Genomic DNA, 21,940 nt, shown 5'->3' with positions numbered 1-21,940 from the left:
AGAATAAAATATTTAGGAATAAATTTAACTAAGGATACAAAAGATCTATACAAAGAAATTGCTAAAAGAAATCACAGAAGACCTAAATAAATGGAAGGGCATACCATGTTCATGGATTGGAAGACTAAATATAGTTAAGATGCCAATTCTACCTAAACTGATTTATAGATTCAATGCAATACCAATTAAAATCTCAAAAAGTTACTTTTCAGAAATAGAAAAAACAATAACCAAATTTATCTGGAAAGGCAGTGTGCCCTGAATAGCCAAAAATATCCTGAGAAAGAAAAATGAAGTCAGAGTTCTCACTCTACCTGACTTTAAGGTGTATTATAAAGTTATAGTGGTCAAAAAGCACGATACTAGCATAAAGATAAGTATACTGACCAATGGAATCGAATAGAGTGTTCAGATATAGACCCTCTCGTCTATGGACAATTGATCTTTGATAAGGCAGTCAAGCCAACTCATCTGGGACAGAACAGTGTGTTCAATAAATGGTGCCTAGAAAACTGGATACCCACATGCAAAAGAATGAAAGAGGGTCCATATCTCACACCCTATACAAAAATTAACTCAAAATGGATCAAAGACCTAAACATTAGATCTAAGACCATAAAATTTTTAGAAGAAAATGTAGGGAAATATCTTATAAATCTTATAATAGGAGGCAGTTTCCTAGATCTTACATGCAAAGCATGAACATTGAAGAAATAAATAAATAAATGGGAACTCCTCAAAATTAAACAGGTTTGTGCATCAAAGAAACTTGTCAAGAAAGGAAGAAGACAGCCTACACAATGGGAGACAATATTTGGAAATGATATATCAGATAAAGGTCTAGTATCCAGAATATATAAAGAGATTGTTCAACTCAACAACTAAAAGACAGACAACCCAAGTACAAAATGGACAAAAGATATGAGCAGACACTTTTCAGAAGGGGAAATACAAATGGCCAAAATGCACGTGAAAAGATGCTCAACTTTCCTGGCTATTAGGGAAATGCAAATCAAAACCACAATGAGGTATCATCTCACACCCACCAGAATGGCCATTATCAATAAAGCAGGAAATGACAAGTGCTGGAGAGGATGTAGAGAGAGGCACTAATCCACTGTTGGTGAGAATATAAAATGGTACAACTGCTGTGGAAGGCAGTTTGACCGTTCCTCAGAAGCTAAGTATAGAATTGCCATATGATCCGACAATAACATTGCTAGGTATCTATTCAGAGGACATGAGGGCAAGGACACAAATGGACATTTGCACACCAATATTTATAGCAGCAATATTTATAATTGCGAAGAGATGGAAACAGTCCAAATGTCCATCAACATACGAGTGACTAAACAAGCTGTGGTATATACATACGATGGAATATTACACAGCTGTTAGACAGAATAATGTCTTAAAGCATATAACAACATGGATGGACCTTGAGGACATTATGCTGAGTGAGATTAACCAGAAACAAAAGGACAAATTCAGTATGATCTCATTGATATGAACTAACATTAATGAATGAAACTGGAGAATTTCAATTAAAAACAGAGGCCATCAAGAGATAGAAGTGGGGGAGATTTTGAGTAATTGGAGCTGAAGGCATACAGATTGTGCAACAGAATTGATTATAAAATCTCAGAAATGGGCAGCGCAGTACTTCCTAACTGTAGCACAATAATGTTAGAACACTGAATGAAGCTGAATGTGAGAATGATAGAGGGAGGAGGGCTGGGGACACAAATGAAATCAACAGGAAAGATAGACTATAATAAAGACTGAGATGGTATAACCTAGGAATGCCTAGAGTGTATAATGATAGTGACTAAATGTACAAATTAAAAAATGTTTTTGCATGAGGAAGAACAAAGGAATGTCAATACTGCAGTGTGTTGAAAATTGATGGTAATTCATATTAAAAAAAAAAAAGATTTGTCCAAGGGCTAAATTATATCAGCAGCCTAAAAAAACTATAAATAGGAAGTTTATAAGTTTCCAGATACTCTAAGCAACAATACAGGGAGAAGCAGATGAATCTTACATTTTCAGCTAACAGGGAGTTTTTTGAGAGAGGAAGAATATCTGAGCTGGAAAGGTAAATCCAATTTAGGAAAAGAGTGAAGAGTTTGAGAAAAAATTAAAATGGCCAGAGTGGGGATATTTATTCAAAATAAGTAGAAACTTCCATTGTGGCATTTCCCTGGAAAGTGGAAATAGAGCAAAATAAGATTGTTGTTCAGCAAATGTGTTTTATTTCTGTTAAGTAAGAAACAGAAAGTCAGCAAGCAGGGACTGTACATGATGAGAGAGGAAGCAGAGGGGTCTAGTGATAGGTATTTTGCTGGGTGTGGAGTTTTTAGAGAAACACTGAGGAGGGATAGCAATTGGAAATACAGCCCTATCTTGCTAATAAAGCACATTTTGACCGTTTTTGCTACTCTCAAATAACCCATTGTCTGTTCCTCAGCCTCCTAGAGCTGTGCTCGAGTGAACCTTGAATAGTCTTGGAATGATTGTGCTTCCCTAGGTGACTGCTGTATGTACTGCTGCAAAGGAACTGAACCTCATCTACCCACCCAGTCAAATCAGGGGTTTCACTTGGCAGAACTTAGTTTGAATTCTGGTTCAGTAACTTACTAGCTATGTGATCTTGAGCAAGTCGCTGAGATATTAGAACCTCAGTTTCCCCATCTGTAAAATGGGAATAATAATGTTTCCTACATCATAAAGTTATGATAATTAATTGAAATAATTCATCTATTTAAATTCTTGGCACATTAAGAGTTTAAAAGATGTTAGTTCTGTTCTCCTTTCCTTTCCCTTTATACTTGGGCAGCCCAAAGGTATCCTGCTCTCATTTTAGCCCCTCCTGGGGGCTTCATATCAGCTAATATCAACAGTAATAGAGATGAGGAAAAAGTAGAAATCAGTCGATAGAAAGACAATGAAGAACGGTGACTTTTATTTAACACCACCCTGACTTTTTTTTTTTGTAGAGATACTTTGATGCACCAAGTTTCCCAAAATATGAAAGGCATTTACATACTGAACAGCCAAAGTGGAGATATATCCACTATATAATTATGTAAAAATATATCTACAAATTCATATATTTAAAAATTAGAAGGGAACAAGGCAAAACTGGAAACATTTTTGTTAGGATGGAGAAATGTGTTGTTGTAATGTTATCTTAATATTGTTGTGCCTGTGGAGGGGGAGCCTCTTTCCTTGACATACATAAATCTCCTTACCCTCTTTCCAAAAGCACACCAAGAGCACAGAGTGCTGGAGTAATGGGAATTACACAATGGGAATAACATGCCCCCATCTCATCTATCCTTCTGCCCAGCCTTCCATTAACCAACATGATCTACCAGAGATCTGGAGAGCTTCCTATCTGTGGTGTGCTTCAATGCCCTTGCATTATTAATATCATCATCTCTACCCTTCTTCTAGGAGTGGACCTTATGAGGGAGGTATGGAAGAAGTTGTGCATGCTTAGCTGTCAGTCTGACTCTTTTAGAGCCATCATGGGACAACGGCTGCAATCACTGTATAATACTCTGGATTTTCTTGGCAGGTGAATACTGCTATGCATGAGGCAAAACTTATGGAAGAATGTGACGAGTTGGTAGAGATCATCCAGCAGAGGAAACAAATGATTGCTGTCAAAATCAAAGAGACAAAGGTAAAGCACAGCCTTTCAGTAAGGCCCAAGAAAGAGTTGACTTTTCAAATATTAAAGTTTGATCCTGATGATTTCACTTTGAACTTTGATCATGAAAAAATGAAGAAACGAGGTTATAGAAAGGGAGGCAAAGAAGAACCAGTGTTTGTCTACTGCTACCAATAAAATGCAACCAATAAAATGATAGGGCTTCTGTGGTGTTGGAAAGGTTCTATATGGTGACCTGGTTCATGATTGCATGGGTGTATATATGTGCAAAAATTTATTGAGATATACACTTAAGATTTGGGTTCTTTACCATATGTACGTTATAAGTCAATAAGAACAAAGCACTGGTAGAAATATGGGCCAGGAATATGGAAGAAATGTGAATGCCAGGATGAAGCCATTCTAGTTTCTTAGGAAGAAAGAAGACTGAATGATGTCGTAGAGGTGTGCAGGAGAGAACAGAATGGAATGATACCAAAATCAAGGAACACATTATGAGACGTATAGATGATTCTTGGTATGAGTTGATGAAGACCTAAACCAGAGTAGTGGCAGCACAAATGGAAGGAATAACAACAGGCATTGTCAGAAAGGAAGTGATAGGAATCACTATCTCGTTAGATATGGAAGATGGAGTGAGAGAAGAGTCAATGAAGACTTCCAGGTTTCTAACCTGGGAACTGAAGAATCAAAGCCCAGAGGGTCAGATTTGTGCTTCCATGCATGTGTGTAGTTTTAGACTTGTTGGCCTGCTGGTCAGCGTTAGTGATTTTGAAGATCATGCTGTATGTAAAATGTGAGGAGTTATGAGAGGCTTGAATTTACAATACCAGCCCTGTGATGCTTATATTTTGGTCCATATTGGGTGAAAGTGTCCAAGCATACAGATTGGTGAACACATAGGTATACATAAAAGTATTTAGAGAAATATGTACATAGAAATGTAGATACCCATAAGTAAAAAGTGGTAGTTTTTATTAAACATATACGTCAAAATATATTGACACAAAAATGTAAACAATGGTGATCTCTGGATGGTAGGATCTCTTTTTATACTTTCTATTTTTGAAATTTTCTGTAATGAGCATGTGTTGCTTTTCTAACCTGAAAAATTAATATTTTTAATATAAGAAGAAGTAGATAACCAACTGGGAGTATATGACTGAGTGTGCCGCAACCTAAGTGCCAGTAGGTGGAAGAAAAAGTGGTTGACAAGAGAGACATAGGGAGTAGGGTGAGAAGGTCAATGGTTAGTATAGAGACTTTGGAATATAAATGCACCTTACTTTTAGAATCACTGCAGCAGGTCTCCTTCATGTTGTTTTATTGTTTTTAATTAAGCACTGTATGTTTTCTCTTATTTTTTTTTTTACTAATTCCTTTAAGGTTATGAAACTGAGAAAGTTGGCACAGCAGGTTGCTAATTGCCGCCAGTGTCTTGAACGGTCAACAGTCCTCATCAACCAAGCTGAACATATTTTAAAAGAAAATGACCAGGCACGGTTTCTACAGTCTGCAAAAAATATTGCTGAGAGGTGAGTTCACTGTATTCTTTTGAAGTGCCTGCTGTTATGTAAAGTAGCCAGCTTAAAATCACTTAATTCTATTCAAGCATATATGCAGCAGCTGCCACTTAAAGATTTTACCAGCCAGGTAGTTATTGAGCTCCAGTGATAGATTTCCCTGTGGGTTACTGGAGCCCTTCTTTCCATATTATAGGTTACCAGTTCTTCTAATGCATTGCAAAGCTTGCACCAACTCAGCTATTGCCATAACTCCCTGCTGCTCAGGGTTTTAGTTTTTTATGTGGGTGTTGGTGAAGGGGCAGAGAAACTTTTGACCACATTGATTGGTGTTCTTCACCAATCTTTACATGCAGTTCTATTGTTTTCATTTAGTTATTCCTCCCACAAATCCTTTAAAGCAGTAATTTTTAAGCTTTTAAAAATCACTCAGTCCTTTGAAAATTTGCTGAAAATCATGAACCCTCTCTTTCCAGGGAAAACAATGCACCTTATTCATATACACATGGAAGTTTGCATAACAATTTCTGGGGATGGGTGGATTTTAAATGCTCATCTTAAGCCACTTGCAAAGAATCCCGTGGTCTAAAGTGAAACCTTGTCCAGTTCCAAGACTTTAAGAGGTAAACTGGCTGAGTAGAACAGATATCACCTCCTTATTTCTCTTTCATTCATTGAAAACTTTGGTTCAAGGTTCATTATCTTATTTTCTATTACTTCTGCCATAATTCTGGGCGATTTAACAGCATCCACATGCAAACTCTTCTAATATTCTAGCTATCTAGTCTCCTGAATCCCTTCCTCCAGTGATTTTCACTTCTACTCCACTTCACCCACCCACTTCCATGGTCCATATGTCAATCCTCACAATCACTCAATTACACTTAAATCATAAATTAAAGCATCCTACTTTTTAACCACAACCTCTATACTTACAACTGTCTTTTTTTCCTTCCAGTTCATCCATTCTTCAGTTTCATTGGACCTCTAAGTTCTGAGTCCTCTACTTCTTCCTACCTACCAGCACCCTCCTGTCGTCACTTCTTTCCTTAACCTATTTAGAACCCATCATTTCTCAGTTCAGCCACTCTCTTTTCAATGTCTCCAACTCCCTTGTCCCATTGTTCTTTCTTCACATCAACCTGATAAAATCCCAGCATTGAATAAGTCCAACTGTTTCCACCTTTTCCATACCTATATTTGAGTTGGAGGACCCTGATGGAGAAAATCGCGTAATCAAAGAGGTTGGCACTACTGCAACACATATTTATGGCTTCTTATCTTATGTAAGTCCTTGGTCCTGACCTGAAATACTTCTGTGTTGCTTTAGTTTTCTTTTTCCTTCTCTCCATAATGGTTATTTCAAACCTATACTAATCTCAAAATTCCAACACTACAACCTTCCCACTCAAGCTCAGCAAATGACCTTACCTCTTATTTTACAGAGAGAATGGTAGTTATGAAATGCTAAATTCCTCAACCTCTCATACAAAAGTACTGGGCATGCCTGTATCCACATTTATTACTTCCTCCTTCCTTTTGGTTATAATAGAAGAGATGTCACTCCATTTGTGATTTGGCTACATGCCCTCTTTTTCCCATAGCTTCAACTTCTCTTTCTCTATAGTTGACCTCATGGCCAATTTTAAATTCATTCAGAGGAAAAAGAAATACCCACGACTTTTTTCTACTTCGTACTCCCTCTAACTATAACCCTATTTTTCTTCTTCCTCTCACAGCAAACTTCCTGAAAGACTTTCTGTTTCCTCACCTTTAATTCACTCTTCTTAAACACTTAAAATTTATTTTCACTGAAGTAATATATGTACATAGTTAAAAGTTAAATATTACTGCAAGTCTTACCACAAGAATTAGGAACCCCTTCCTCACACCCAACTTCTGCTCTTTCCAATAATAATAATATTCCAGGTTTACTTTGTGCTAAGCACTCATCTAAGCCTTTGTAAGTATTAAGTCATTTAATCCTCGAAAAACCTTATGAGATAGATACTATTATTATCCCCAATTTATAAATGAGGGAACTGAAGTCAGATAGGTTAAGTGACCCACCAAGAATCACTCAACTGGTAGGGGACAGTCTCAGGATTCAAACCCAGGAAGTCTAGTGCCATAGTCTACATTCGACAAGACAACCAATTTAAATTTCATTAGGTGTTTCAGTTGGCATGACCTTTAGATTTTTAAATAACATCCTTATATTGATAGTTACATATTTTTTCAATTTTAGACATTATCAATTGACTTCTAAAAATTTGGAAAAATTTCTGTCATTATTTCTTCAAATATTCTTAATGCCATCCCCTCTTATCTTGTGGGGATTCCACTTACATGTATGTGGTTCCTTGAAGTGGTATTACAGATCATTGATGCTGTGTTCACTTTTTAAGGTCTTTTTTATCTGTGTGTTTCATTTTGGATAGTTTCTATTGATATGTTTCTGGATTTAATAACCTTTTCTTCTGTAATGTATATTCTGCCAGTAGCCCCCCTGGTGTATTATCAGATGTTGTCGTTTTTTCTCTAGAGGTTTTGATTTGGGTCTTTTTATGTCTTCTATATCTCTACCTATCATATTGAGACTTCCCTGTAGCTTTTTGTACATGTGGAATGCAGTTATAATAACTGTTTTAATGTGCTTGCTTTCTACTAACATCTGAGTCAATTCTGGGTCAGTTTTAATAAGTTGCTTTCTCTCCTTAAGGTTGTATTTTCTTGCTTCTTTGCATGACTGGTAATTTTTTTATTATATGCCAGACATATAATAAAAATTATATGTTGGGTGCTGTAATTTTTGCATTTCTACAAATATTCTACATCTTTTTTTTCTAGGATACAGTTAAGTTACTTGAAAATAGCTTCATATTTTCGAGTCTTGTTTTTAAGATTTCTTAGGTAGAATCAAGCAGTGTTTAGTCTAAAAACAATTTTTCCCCACTACTCAGGCATGAGTTACTCTACTCACTGAGGTTTTCCAGTCTGACTGGTGGGAAGGCACTATTTCCTGCTGTGCATGAGAACTGGGAATTTTTCTCTCTAAACTTTTGGGGTGGTTCTTTTCCCACCATTGGGTAATTTCCTCACATGCATGCACTGATCAGTATTCTGTTGAATATTTGGGAAAACCCTCTCATAATCTCCAGAATTCTCTCTGTGCAGCTTTCTCCTTGTTGATACTTTGCCTTATGAACTCTAGCCAATTTCATTTCAAAACTTTCAGCATGTATCCTTAATTAAGGAGTCTTTTGGGCCCTGCCTAGATTGCCTCTTCCTGTGCTGTCTAATTCTCCGTGGTTACCTAAGAAAGGACATGGGAAATAAATTTTTGAAGACTTTTTATCTGAAAAAATATTTTAAATGTATTTTCACACTTGTTAGGTTATAAATAAATTTCTCTTATAATTTTAAGTTACGATTCCATTGTCTCCCAGCTTCCAGTGTTTTGTTGAAAAGTTAACTGCCTTTTTTTTACTTACACAATTTTTTTTTTTACTTACACACTCATTTTATTGGAAATAAATGTGATCAGCTACCATTATTTGGAACAGTTGTGAACCTCACGTCAGTTCTCCAAAGTGATATTCACTTTCATCTAGAGGGCTAACAGGCCTTCCTTATGCAGTTTTGATTGATTTATACAGATCTCAGACTTAAAATGTCTACAATTATAATGTGCTCTAATGTTAAAAAATCATTGGAATTATTTGCAAAAGAACTTGCACACTCAAGAGTGAATTATTTTGTACACAAAAGGCTTACCAAGAATAAGGAAATGGCTCAAAACCACTTTGCAAAGTATATTTCCCATAAAAATAATTTCTTATAAAGTACTCTGTTTAAAAGATCATTAATAAAACAGAAATTATGTGAAAACTGCAGTGCCACAAAGACTGAGCCATTTTACTAGTGTAATCAAACATTAGAACAGTATTGAAACAGTCAAGCAAAATATTCAGGAGGCTGAATCATTGCTGCACACGTAACTGATTACAACTGTGACTTTGCCACTGTGAAACAGCACATATACCTTATGCAGACAGTATAGTAGCAGAATGTCATTTGGTTTGCTCTTTTTCCATACTTTCACTTTCAACCTATTTGTAAACATCTCTTGTAAACAGCATATAGATGGAAAATATTTTTTTTGTCCATTCTGCCAATCTGTGTCTTTTGATTGGGGAGTTTAATCCATTAACATTCAATGTTATAACAGTTTCAGCCAATATTTCCCTTCTCTTCTCCTCCTGGGACACTTAAGATGTATACGTTTGTGAGCTTTCTGTCAATCATTTCCCTGAGACCCTGTTCAAATTTTTCAGTTTTTTTCTCCATTTGTTCTTTTGTCTGTTCAAATTAAGTTATTCTGTCTTCTAGCTTGCCAATCCTTCCTTCTGACTTTTCAGATATACTGTCGTATGTTTATAGCATATGTTTGATTTCATCTGCAGTGTCTTTTATTTCCATAAGGTCTGTTATTTTTCTATGTATTCTTTCAAATTCTTCTTTATACTCACCTAATGCCTTCTTAATATCCTTTGCCTCTTTGTGCATGTTTTCTTTCAATTTCTTGAATTGATTTAGATTTGTTTGAACATCTTTGATTAGTTGTTTCAAATTCTGTATCTTCTCTGACTTTTCAGTTTATTCCTTTGACTGGGTCATCACTTTCTGTATTTTTGTTGTGCCTTGTGATTTTTTCCTGATATTAAGTCATCTGGCTATCTTTATGGGCCTATTATGAAGGTTTCTTTCTCTCTTGTATAGGATTTAGTTGTTGCTTGTGTTTGTATTAGATCACTGTTTTGACCATGAAGTCATCAGTATTTCCCAGCCAAAATAGGGCTGGGTACCTGTGCAGGGGTGTAGACCATCTCTGATGGACCTGGGATAGGGTCTAGAGAGGGTCTAAAAAGCCCTGCTTTTCTTTCCCCTCCACTTTATGGCCTGCCCTGCAGATGACACTCTGAAGCCCGGCAGCATCTGACCAGGTAGGACTAAAATTGTGCGGTTCCTGTGCTTTCATTTCCCCCTCGACCATCTGGCTCAGAGTTGTACTATGTCTCCCTCTCTATGTGGGACAGAGGGCTCCTGCAGCCAACCAAGTCTGCGGCCACCCCCAAGGCAAAGATTAGGCCACCCACAGCTGCTTTCCTTGAGGGTGTGGGATGGGCACTTGTAGCCAGTATGAGTTACAGTCTCTGACCACATATTCTCAGTCCCTTCATCTTGCACTGCCTGGACATTGACATGTCCTCCACTGTCTGCCAGGTCTCCAGACAGTTGATTTGGACAGTTTCTACCTGGCTACTTGCTTCTTTTAGGAAAAAAGTAGGTTTTGCCATTCCCTCCCTAATCCTCCATTTTGGAGGCTCCTCCTTGGTGCCCTTTTGTAATCAACACTTCTTAGCAGCTTGTGTCCTGACGTAGGTCCCTGTGGGCTTGGGTCTCTGTGTCTGAATATAGGTGGGGTTCTGCCTCACTGCTTTGAGAGATTTTACAGTCTGTGTCCCCAGTGGGGAAGTGGGAGAGATCCTGGCTGCTGCCTCTGGGCACGTCCCAAGCTGCATGGGACTGAGTGAGGGGGAGGGGCGAGGACTGGTCAGTCCAGGATGGAAGTGTACTACCTGATATTTTTCTTTCTCCAATTATGCCTTTGTGGGATCCTTCTCCAGTCTTTACCTTCCTTCAGAGTTCTGAGCAAGTGTGATTTCTCCTTTTTTTCATTGAAATGTCTAGGACAGGTTTTCAGTAGGTGTCTTAAGATGCCATGTTGATGACATCTAGTTTGCTCTTAATAGTATCAACAGAGATGCAACTGGCTACTTAGAGATAGAAAATGGACTCTATTGCCTGCTGGAAATCTGGCTGTGTCCCTGTGGCCCACACACTGTTTATTGTGCAGTCTGTTGATGAGTAAAAAAATAGTGCAGGATTAATGTCAGTGGGATCTAGGCACCTTGTCTAGCAGAACTCAATTCTTGGTTGACAATGTGAAAACATGGATTATGACTGATACAAATAGCCATCTTGAGAGCAGACTTGTGAAGGTGAGCAGTTCAGACACCAAAGTTTTCTCCTTTTAGTTGCCATCTTATTATGTAAATGAATTCCGTAGTGTGATCCTTCCCCATACTTTTACCATTGTACAACACATCCAACTCATAGTAACTTGGAAGTTTTAGTTTTAAACTTAGAAAGTTTTCAATAGTTCCGAGATATATGTGTAGAACAATCAGATGAGTTTCTTCATTAAACACTTTAATATATAGTCTCCTGATGTTCCAGTAATAGATTGACAGTCTGGTGGGCCACTTCTGTAATAGCCTTTATCATCTTGATTTTCATCACCATTTTCATCTACTTTAGGTTTGTCAACTTTTCAGGTATCATCTTGCCCATTTTGTTGAGGTTTATTTTTCTTCCATAATTCAGATTTACACTCAAGTTTTTATTCTCATAGTCTAGGGACTAGATTAACTATCATTTCCTCTAATGTATTATCAAATCTCACCATTTCTAATAGACTTGTCTTGAACTTATTTGCCACACTTTGGACAATCATTACTACCTTCTAAATGTCAGAAGATACATATCTTATAGAATCTGTGGAAGCATTCCATCACCATAGTTGACTTGATGAGATGCCCTTTATAGATATAGCAAGTGATGTAAGAAATGAAATCTTTCACCAATTTCTTCCTTTGGTAAGCCATTCATAGTTACCCAAAAGTGGCTTTAGAAGTTTAGGAAAAGAGGAACAAAGTATGATCTCAGTAACTGGTGTATAGTTCCCAACTAATGTCCTCAGACAATTGTAATATTGTTGATCATCATTCTTTTTCATGGTTTTGCTTTCTCATATCTTGCTCTTATATCTTGTATTATATTGAGTGTGGTCCACTGCCATTTTGATTCCTGATATTTTGAATATTCTAAAATGTGGAAGCTTTTAAGAGCTTATCTTTAACCTAGTTGTTCTGAAATTTCAGCATGATATACCTTACTGTGGATATTTTATTATTCATTTTTTTCTGGGCACTCAGAGGGGGTTTCCTATCTGAAGGCTAGTGACCTATATTTCTGGAAAATTTTCTTATAATTAGAAAATTCAGATTTTCTTCTTTATTATCCTATTATCTTTATTACCTTATAATCTTATCTTCTTTTTTCTCTCTTCTTTTTCTTGATCTCTAATTAGTCTTATGTTGGCTGCCCTGGATTTTCCCTTTATATTTTTATTTTGTTTGTTTTTTATCTATGTCTCTGTTTCTTTTTCTACTATATAAGATATTTCCTTAATTTTTCATCCAGTCCTTCTGTTGAGTTTTTAATTTCAGCATTCATATTTTTATTTACAAGTGCTCTTTCTTGGTTTTTGTTTCTTTATTACTATTTTTGTTTTTTGCATGCAACCTGTTTGTCTATCTTTCTGAGAATATTAATTATAGTTTTAAAAACTTTTCTTCTGAACTCTGCACTGCTTTGGCTTCCTTCAAAGGAATATGTATATATATATCTTTTTCTCTTTTATTTTAGTTTCTGCCTTTCTATAAATGTGTGGTAAGCTTTTTACTGCCTGTTTGAATTTTTTAAAAAATTTTATTGTGATAATGTATATACAACATAAAATTTCACATCTTAACCACTTTCAAGTACACAATTCTGTGATATTAGTTACATTCACAATGTTGTGCTACCATCACCACCATCCATTACAAAAACTTTTCCAGAGGGACTTCCGGAGAAGATGGCGGCTTAGTAAGGTGCGCGCGTCTTAGTTCCTCCTCCAGAACAACTACTAAATAACTAGAAACAGTACAGAACAGCTCCCGGAGACATGACAGAGACTGGACACACAGTGTACCTCAGTCTGGAACGGCTGGACCGGCTACGAGACTCCGCTGCGGTGAGGTCCCCAAGTGGCGCGTGCTTCCCCGGGCCACGGCGGCTGGCACCCCTCCCTCCCTCCTTCCCGGTCCGGCTGAGAGACTCGGAGAGGCGAGTTCTCCAAGTCGCGGCGGCTGGCGGCCAGTGCCCCTCTCTCACAGGCAGCTTCCCGGGCCGGCTGGGAGCCTCGGATCAGCGGTTCCCAAGCCGCGGCGGCCGGCGACCGGAGCCCCTCCCACACACGTGGCTTCCCGTGCCGACTGGGAGCCTCGGATCGGCGGTTCCCCAAGCCACGGCAGCCAGTGACTGGCACCCCTCCCACACACGCAGCTTCCCAGGCCAGCTGGGAGCCTCGGATCAGCAGTTCCCCAAGCCGCGGTGGCCAGCGCCCCTCCCCCACAGGCGACTTCCCCCAGGGAAAGGAGAGAGTCTCCAACAGTAGTAGAGACTGAGTCCAACCTAACACCAATAGTGGCATTAATGAACAACTTCTGACTACTAAAAATAGGCCCTCAGCTCAGGCGAAACTGATCAAGGCAGAAGTCGCCTATTGGGCTAACTGAAAAAGAGGAAAGGGGGTGAAACAGAGGCTTCTGCAGCTGTTTCTACGGAGGCTTGGTTGCCTCTGGGCTCAGCACTGGGACTACACAGGTTGCAACTGCCCCGAACGCAGAAACAGACTGCTTTCAGGGCTCTCTACCACCTGAACCTTCCCCGCGGGAGGGGTGAAACGCAACTCAGGTGGAATCCCTCTCTCAAGGAATTCAGATCCCAGGACTTCACAATTTGAAGCCATTAAAACCAACCTACAACCTTTCCTCTGTCTCCACCACACACCCAGCAGCGAGAGTCTTCCAAAGTTAAAGGAGCCACAACATCTTTTGCTGGTGGGACCCGCAGACAGACAAGCACCACATACTGGGCAGGATAAGAAAAACAGAGCCCAGAGACTTCACAGGAAAGTCTTTCAACCTGCTGGGTCCCACATTCAGGGAAATCTGATTAAATGCCCAGACACCAGCAAAAAATGACAAATCACACCAGGAAAATTGAAGCTATGGCCCAGTCAAAGGAACAAACCAATAGCTCAAATGAGATACAGGAGCTGAGACAACTAATTCTGAATATACGAACAGAAATGGAAAACCTCTTCAAAAACCAAATCAATAAATTGAGGGAGGACATGAAGAAGGCATGGGATGAACAAAAAGAAGAAATGGAAAGTCTGAAAAAACAAATCACAGAACTTATGGGAATGAAAGATACAGTAGAAGAGATGAAAAAAACAATGGAAACCTACAATGGTAGATTTCAAGAGACAGAGGCTAGAATTAGTGAACTGGAGGATGCAACATCTGAAATCCAAAAAGAAACAGAAACTATAGGGAAAAGAATGGAAAAATTTGAGCAGGGGCTCAGGGAATTGAATGATAATATGAAGCACACAAATATACGTGTTGTGGGTGTCCCAGAAGGAGAAGAGAAGGGAAAAGGAGGAGAAAAACTAATGGAAGAAATTATCACTGAAAATTTCCCAACTCTTATGAAAGACCTAAAATTACAGATCCAAGAAATGCAGCGCACCCGAAAGAGAATAGATCCAAATAGGCGTTCTCCAAGACACTTACTAGTTAGAATGTCAGAGGTCAAAGAGAAAAAGAGGGTCTTGAAAGCAGCAAGAGAAAAACAATCCATCACATACAAGGGAAACCCAATAAGACTATGTGTAGATTTCTCAACAGAAACCATGGAAGCAAGAAGACAGTGGGATGACATATTTAAATTACTAAAAGAGAAAAACTGCCAACCAAGACTTCTATATCCAGCAAAATTGTCCTTCAAAAATGAGAGAGAAATTAAAACATTTTCAGACAAAAATTCACTGAGAGAATTTGTGACCAAGAGACCAGCTCTGCAAGAAATACTAAAGGGAGCACTAGAGTCAGATATGAAAAGACAGAAGAGAGAGGTATGGAGAAGAGTGTAGGAAGAAGGAAAATCAGATATGATATATATAATACAAAAGGCAAAATTGCAGAGGAAAGTATTACCCAAACAGTAATAACACTAAATGTTAATGGACTGAATTTCCCAATCAAAAGACATAGACTGGCAGAATGGATTAAAAAACAGGATCCTTCTATATGCTGTCTACAGGAAACACATCTTAGACCCAAAGATAAACATAGGTTGAAAGTGAAAGGTTGGGAAAAGATATTTCATGCAAATAACAACCAGAAAAGAGCAGGAGTGGCTATACTAATATCCAACAAATTAGACTTCAAATGTAAAACAGTTAAAAGAGACAAAGAAGGATACTATCTACTAATAAAAGGAACAATTAAACAAGAAGACATAACAATCATAAATATTTATGCAGTGAACCAGAATGCCCCAAAATACATGAGGAATACACTGCAATCACTGAAAAGGGAAATAGACACATATACCATAATAGTTGGAGACTTCAATTCGCCACTCTCATCAATGAACAGAACATCTAGACAGAGGATCAATAAAGAAACAGAGAATTTGAATATTACAATAAATGAGCTAGACTTAAGAGACATTTATAGAACATTACACCCCACAACAGCAGGATACACCTTTTTCTCAAGTGCTCATAGGTCATTCTCAAAGATAGACCATATGCTGGGTCACAAAGCAAGTCTCAACAAATTTAAAAAGATTGAAATCATACACAACACTTTCTCGGATCATAAAGGAATGAAGTTGGAAATCAATAATAGGCAGAGTGCCAGAAAATTCACAAATACGTGGAGGCTCAACAACACACTCTTAAACAACGAGTGCGTCAAGGAAGAAATTACAAGAGAAATTAGTAAATATCTCGAGGCGAAGGAAAATGAAAACACAACATATCAAAACCTATGGGACACAGCAAAGACAGTGCTAAGAGGGAAATTTATTGCCCTAAATGCCTATATCAGAAAAGAAGAAAGGGCAAAAATTCGGGAATTAACTGTCCACTTGGAAGAACTGGAGAAAGAACAGCAAACTAACCCCAAAGCAAGCAAAAGGAAAGAAATAACAAAGATTAGAGCAGAAATAAATGAAATTGAGAACATGAAAACAATAGAGAAAATCAGTAAGACCAGAAGTTGGTTCTATGAGAAAATCAATAAGATTGATGGGCCCTTAGCAAGATTGACAAAAAGAAGAAGAGAGAGGATGCAAATAAATAAGATCAGAAATGGAAGAGGGGACACAACTACTGACCTCACAGAAATAAAGGAGGTAATAACAGGATACTATGAACAACTTTACGCTAATAAATACAACAATTTAGATGAAATGGACGGGTTCCTGGAAAGACATGAACAACCAACTTTGACTCAAGAAGAAATAGATGACCTCAACAAACCAATCACAAGTAAAGAAATTGAATCAGTCATTCAAAAGCTTCCCAAAAAGAAAAGTCCAGGACCGGACGGCTTCACATGTGAATTCTACCAAACATTCCAGAAAGAATTAGTACCAACTCTGCTCAAACTCTTCAAATATTGAAGTGGAGGGAAAGCTGCCTAATTCATTGTATGAAGCCAACATCACCCTCATGCCAAAACCAGGCAAAGATATTACAAAAAAAAGAAAACTACAGACCAATCTCTCTAATGAATATAGATGCAAAAATCCTCAACAAAATTCTAGCAAATCGAATCCAACAACACATTAAAAGAATTATACATCATGACAAAGTAGGATTCATCCCAGGTATGCAAAGATGGTTCAACATAAGAAAATCAATTAATGTAATACACCATATCAACAAATCAAAGCAGAAAAATCACATGATCATCTCAATTGATGCAGAGAAGGCATTTGACAAGATTCAGCATCCTTTCCTGTTGAAAACACTTCAAAGGATAGGAATACAAGGGAACTTCCTTAAAATGATAGAGGGAATATATGAAAAACCCACAGCTAATATCATCCTCAATGGGGAAAAATTGAAAACTTTCCCCCTAAGATCAGGAACAAGACAAGGATGTCCATTATCACCACTATTATTCAACATCGTGTTGGAGGTTCTTCCAGAGCAATTAGACAAGAAAAAGAAATACAAGGCATCAAAATTGGAAAGGAAGAAGTAAAACTATCACTGTTTGCAGATGCTATGATACTGTACGTCGAAAACCCAGAAAAATCCACAACAAAACTACTAGAGCTAATAAATGAGTACAGCAAAGTAGCAGGTTACAAGATCAACATTCAAAAATCTGTAGTGTTTCTATACACTAGCAATGAACAAGCGGAGGGGGAAATCAAGAAACGAATCCCATTTACAATTGCAACTAAAAGAATAAAATACCTAGGAATAAATTTAACTAAAGAGACAGAAAACCTATATAAAGAAAACTACAAAAAACTGCTAAAAGAAATCACAGAAGACCTAAATAGATGGAAGGGCAGAGTGTGTTCATGGATTGGAAGACTAAATATAGTTAAGATGTCAATCCTACCTAAATTGATTTACAGATTCAATGCAATACCAATCAAAATCCCAACAACTTATTTTTCAGAAATAGAAAAACCAATAAGCAAATTTATCTGGAAGGGCAGGGTGCCCCGAATTGCTAAAAGTATCTTGAGGGAAAAAAATGAAGCTGGAGGTCTCACGCTGCCGGACTTTAAGGCATATTATGAAGCCACAGTGGTCAAAACAGCATGGTACTGGCATAAAGATAGATATATTGACCAATGGAATCGAATAGAGTGCTCAGATATAGACCCTCTCATCTATGGACATTTGATCTTTGATAAGGCAGTCAAGCCAACTCACCTGGGACAGAACAGTCTCTTCAATAAATGGTGCCTAGAGAACTGGATATCCATATGCAAAAGAATGAAAGAGGACCTGTATCTCACACCCTATACAAAAGTTAACTCAAAATGGATCAAAGATCTAAACATTAGGTCTAAGACCATAAAACAGTTAGAGGAAAATGTAGGGAGATATCTTATGAATCTTACAATTGGAGGCGGTTTTATGGACCTTAAACCTAAAGCAAGAGCACTGAAGAAAGAAATAAATAAATGGGAGCTCCTCAAAATTAAACACTTTTGTGCATCAAAGAACTTCATCAAGAATGTAGAAAGACAGCCTACACAATGGGAGACAATATTTGGAAATGACATATCAGATAAAGGTCTAGTATCCAGAATTTATAAAGAGATTGTTCAACTCAACAACAAAAAGACAGCCAACCCAATTACAAAATGGGAAAAAGACTTGAACAGACACCTCTCAGATGAGGAAATACAAATGGCCAAAAGGCACATGAAGAGATGCTCAATGTCCCTGGCCATTAGAGAAATGAAAATCAAAACTACAATGAGATATCATCTCACACCCACCAGAATGGCCATTATCAACAAAACAGAAAATGACAAGTGCTGGAGAGGATGTGGAGAAAGAGGCACACTTATCCACTGTTGGTGGGAATGTCGAATGGTGCAACCACTGTGGAAGGCAGTTTGGCGGTTCCTCAAAAAGCGGAATATAGAATTGCCATACGACCCAGCAATACCATTGCTAGGTATCTACTCAAAGGACTTAAGGGCAAAGACACAAATGGACATTTGCACACCAATGTTTATAGCAGCATTATTTACAATTGCAAAAAGATGGAAACAGCCATAATGTCCATCAACAGATGAGTGACTAAACAAACTGTGGTATATACATACGATGGAATATTATGCAGCTTTAAGACAGAATAAACTTATGAAGCATGTAATAACATGGATGAACCTAGAGAACATTATGCTGAGGGAGACTAGCCAAAAACTAAAGGACAAATACTGTATGGTCCCACTGATGTGAACTGACATTAGAGAATAAACTTGGAATATGTCATTGGTAACAGAGACCATCAGGAGTTAGAAATAGGGTAAGATAATGGGTAATTGGAGCTGAAGGGATACAGACTGTGCAATAGGACTGGATACAAAAACTTAAAAATGGACAGCACAATACTACCTAATTGTAATGTAATTATGTTAAAACACTGAATGAAGCTGTATCTGAGCTATAGTTTTTTTTGTTTTTTATATATTTTTTGTATTTTTTATTTTTATTTTTCTCTATATTATCATTTTATTTCTTTTTCTGTTGTCTTGCTATTTCTTTTTCTAAATCGATGCAAATGTACTAAGAAATGATGATCATACATCTATGTGATGATATTAAGAATTACTGGGCGGGCCGCGGTGGCTCAGCGGGCAAAGTGCTTGCCTGCTATGCCGGAGGACCTCGGTTCGATTCCCGGCCCCAGCCCATGTAACAAAAACGGAGAAACAGAATACAATAAAACAAGAAAATGTTTAAAAATGTTTCCCTTTCTTCCTTCTTTCCTTCCTTCTATCCTTCCTTCCTTCTCTCTGTCTTTCCTTTAAAAAAAAAAAAAAAAAAAAAAAAAAGAATTACTGATTGCATATGTAGAATGGAATGATTTCTAAATGTTGTGTTAGTTAATTTTTTTTTAATTAATAAAAAAAAAACTTTTCCATCAACTTAAATAGAGTCTCTGTATCCATTGAGCATGAACTCCACGTTATCCACCTTTTTGTTTTCAGTCACTTGCAATCTACTTTTTGTTTCCATGAAGTTCGATATTCTAGATATTTTATACAAGTAAAATCATACAATATTTGTCCTTTTTGTCTGGATTATTTCACACAACTTGATGTCTTCAAGGTTCATCCATGTTGTTGCATGTATCAGAACTTCATTCCTTTTTATTGCTGAATAATATTCCATTGTTATGTATACATCATGTTTTGTTTATTTTTTTCATCTATTGATTGACAGTTTGGTTGCTTTCACCTTTTGGATATTGTGAATAATGCTGCTATAAACATGGTGTACAAACATCTGTTTGAGTCCCTGCTTTTACTACTTTGGGGTGTATGCCTAGAAGTAGGATTACTGGGTCAAATGTTAATTCTATATTTAACTTGCTGAGGAATCACCCAACTGTTTTCCATTGTGTTTGTTCCATTTTCCATTCCCAACAACAATGTAGAAGTGTTCCTATTTCTCTGCATCCTCACCAACACTTGTTTTTTCTGTTTTTTAATAATAGACATCTTGGTGTGAAGTGGTATCTCAGTATGGTTTTGATTTGCATTTCCCTAATGGCTAATGATGTTAAACATCTTTTCATGTGTTAATTGGCCATTAGTGTATCTTCTTTGCATAAATTTCTGTTCAAATCCTTTGCACATTTTTTAAACTTTTTATTTTGAAATACTTTCAAACCCACAAGACTGTTTAAAAAGTAATGCAAACCCCATACAGAGAACTTTAACATACCCTCACCCCCCAGATACCCACATCCACCAATTTTAGTAGTTTGCCACATTTTCTGTATTATTCTTTCTCTTTATTTCTTTCTATCTCTATCTATCTATCTTTATTTGTCTATCTAATCTATGTATGTATGTATGTATCTATCTGTCTATCTGTCTGCCTGTCTATCAATCCATTTTCTGAATGGGTTGAGTTCAGAAAATGGATTGAGTATAAGTTGTATGCATCATGCTCCTCGAACACTTAGTACTGCCATGTACATTTCCTAAAAACAAGTATATTCACTTATGTGAACACCTTAAGTGCCAGTTATCAAGTTCAAGAAATTTAACATTCATATAAAACTTAAATTCTATATTACATTTTTTTTCACATCTCAATAATATCCCTTTGAGCCTTTTCTCCTCTCTTACTAGACCCATCCAGGATCATGTATTGTATTTAATTGTCATTGTCTGTTTAGTTGAGCTTTCTTTTTCAAACTGTGTAAACATATATACAACTGAAATTTATTCATTTCAACCACACATGAGTATACCATTTGAGAAATTAATCACATTCATAATATTGTGGTATCCTCACTACCTTCTATTACTATAACTTTCCCATCTACCCAAACAGAAATCCCGCCCCCATTATTAAATCCCCATTCCCCCTACTTTTCATACCTGACAATGTGTACTCTAATTTCTGACCCTGTGAACTTGCATATTATCTGATATTTTCTTTGTAATTACCGTTGGGCTTAAATTTATCATCTTAAATCTATATCAATCTTGTTTGGTTTGATACCAAAATAACTTAAATAGGAGGTGTGAGGATAGTTCAGTGGTAGAATTTCCACCTGCCATGTGGGAGACCCAGGTTCAATTCCCGGCCTGTGTACTTCCCCCAAAACAAACAAATGAAAAACTGAACAAAGACAAAAATTCAACAAATGGTGCCACAATAAGGGATACTCACATGGAAATAGAATGAAATGTGACTCCCACCATAAAGCATACAAAGGAAAAAAATGACTTAAATAGTATATACAAACTATATTCCTCTATCCCTTGTCCCCCCCACCTTTATGTAGTTCTTGTCAGAAATGATATGTTTATACATTATGATTCCAAAACCACTGATTTATCATTACATTTTATGCATTTGTTTTTCAGACCCAATAGGAAGTAAAAACTGGAATTATAAACCAAAAATACAATACTTCTGGCATTTATATTTACCTATGTCATCACCTTCGCTGGAGATCTCTTTTTCTTCATGAGGCTTTGATCTATTGCCTATTGTCCTTTCCTTTTAACCTGAAGAACTCTCTTTAACATCTCTAGTAAAGATAGTCTAGTGCCAAGAAACTCCCTCAGCTTATATTTATCAAGGAATGTCTTAATCTCTCCTTCATTAAAAAATTTTTTTTTATTGTGAAAAATAGGATATATACAAAAAACAATACATTTCCAAGTACATTTTGACAGGTAGTTATACAACAGTTTTAAA

The 21,940-nt window shown here is 37.1% G+C and overlaps 1 protein-coding gene and 1 pseudogene across 3 annotated transcripts in view; one reads left to right on the top strand and one right to left on the bottom strand.

Annotated features, from left to right (window-relative positions):
- The window catches only part of MID2 (midline 2), a 124,911-nt gene that overhangs the window by 75,711 nt on the left and 27,260 nt on the right, over window positions 1-21,940 (top strand). For all 3 annotated transcript variants that reach the window (XM_077146121.1, XM_077146120.1, XM_077146122.1), the window contains exons 4-5: window positions 3,584-3,691; window positions 5,066-5,214. In XM_077146121.1, coding sequence (XP_077002236.1) covers window positions 3,584-3,691; window positions 5,066-5,214 — 257 coding nt within the window. The remainder of the gene's footprint in view (window positions 1-3,583; window positions 3,692-5,065; window positions 5,215-21,940) is intronic.
- Window positions 11,224-11,933, bottom strand: LOC143670473 (polycomb group RING finger protein 5 pseudogene; annotated as a pseudogene).

Source organism: Tamandua tetradactyla, chromosome X (assembly GCF_023851605.1).
Source record: "Tamandua tetradactyla isolate mTamTet1 chromosome X, mTamTet1.pri, whole genome shotgun sequence".
In the NCBI taxonomy this organism is placed as follows: domain Eukaryota; kingdom Metazoa; phylum Chordata; class Mammalia; order Pilosa; family Myrmecophagidae; genus Tamandua; species Tamandua tetradactyla.
Note: the sequence above shows the minus strand (reverse complement) of the source record. Positions and strands in the feature narration are given on the sequence as shown.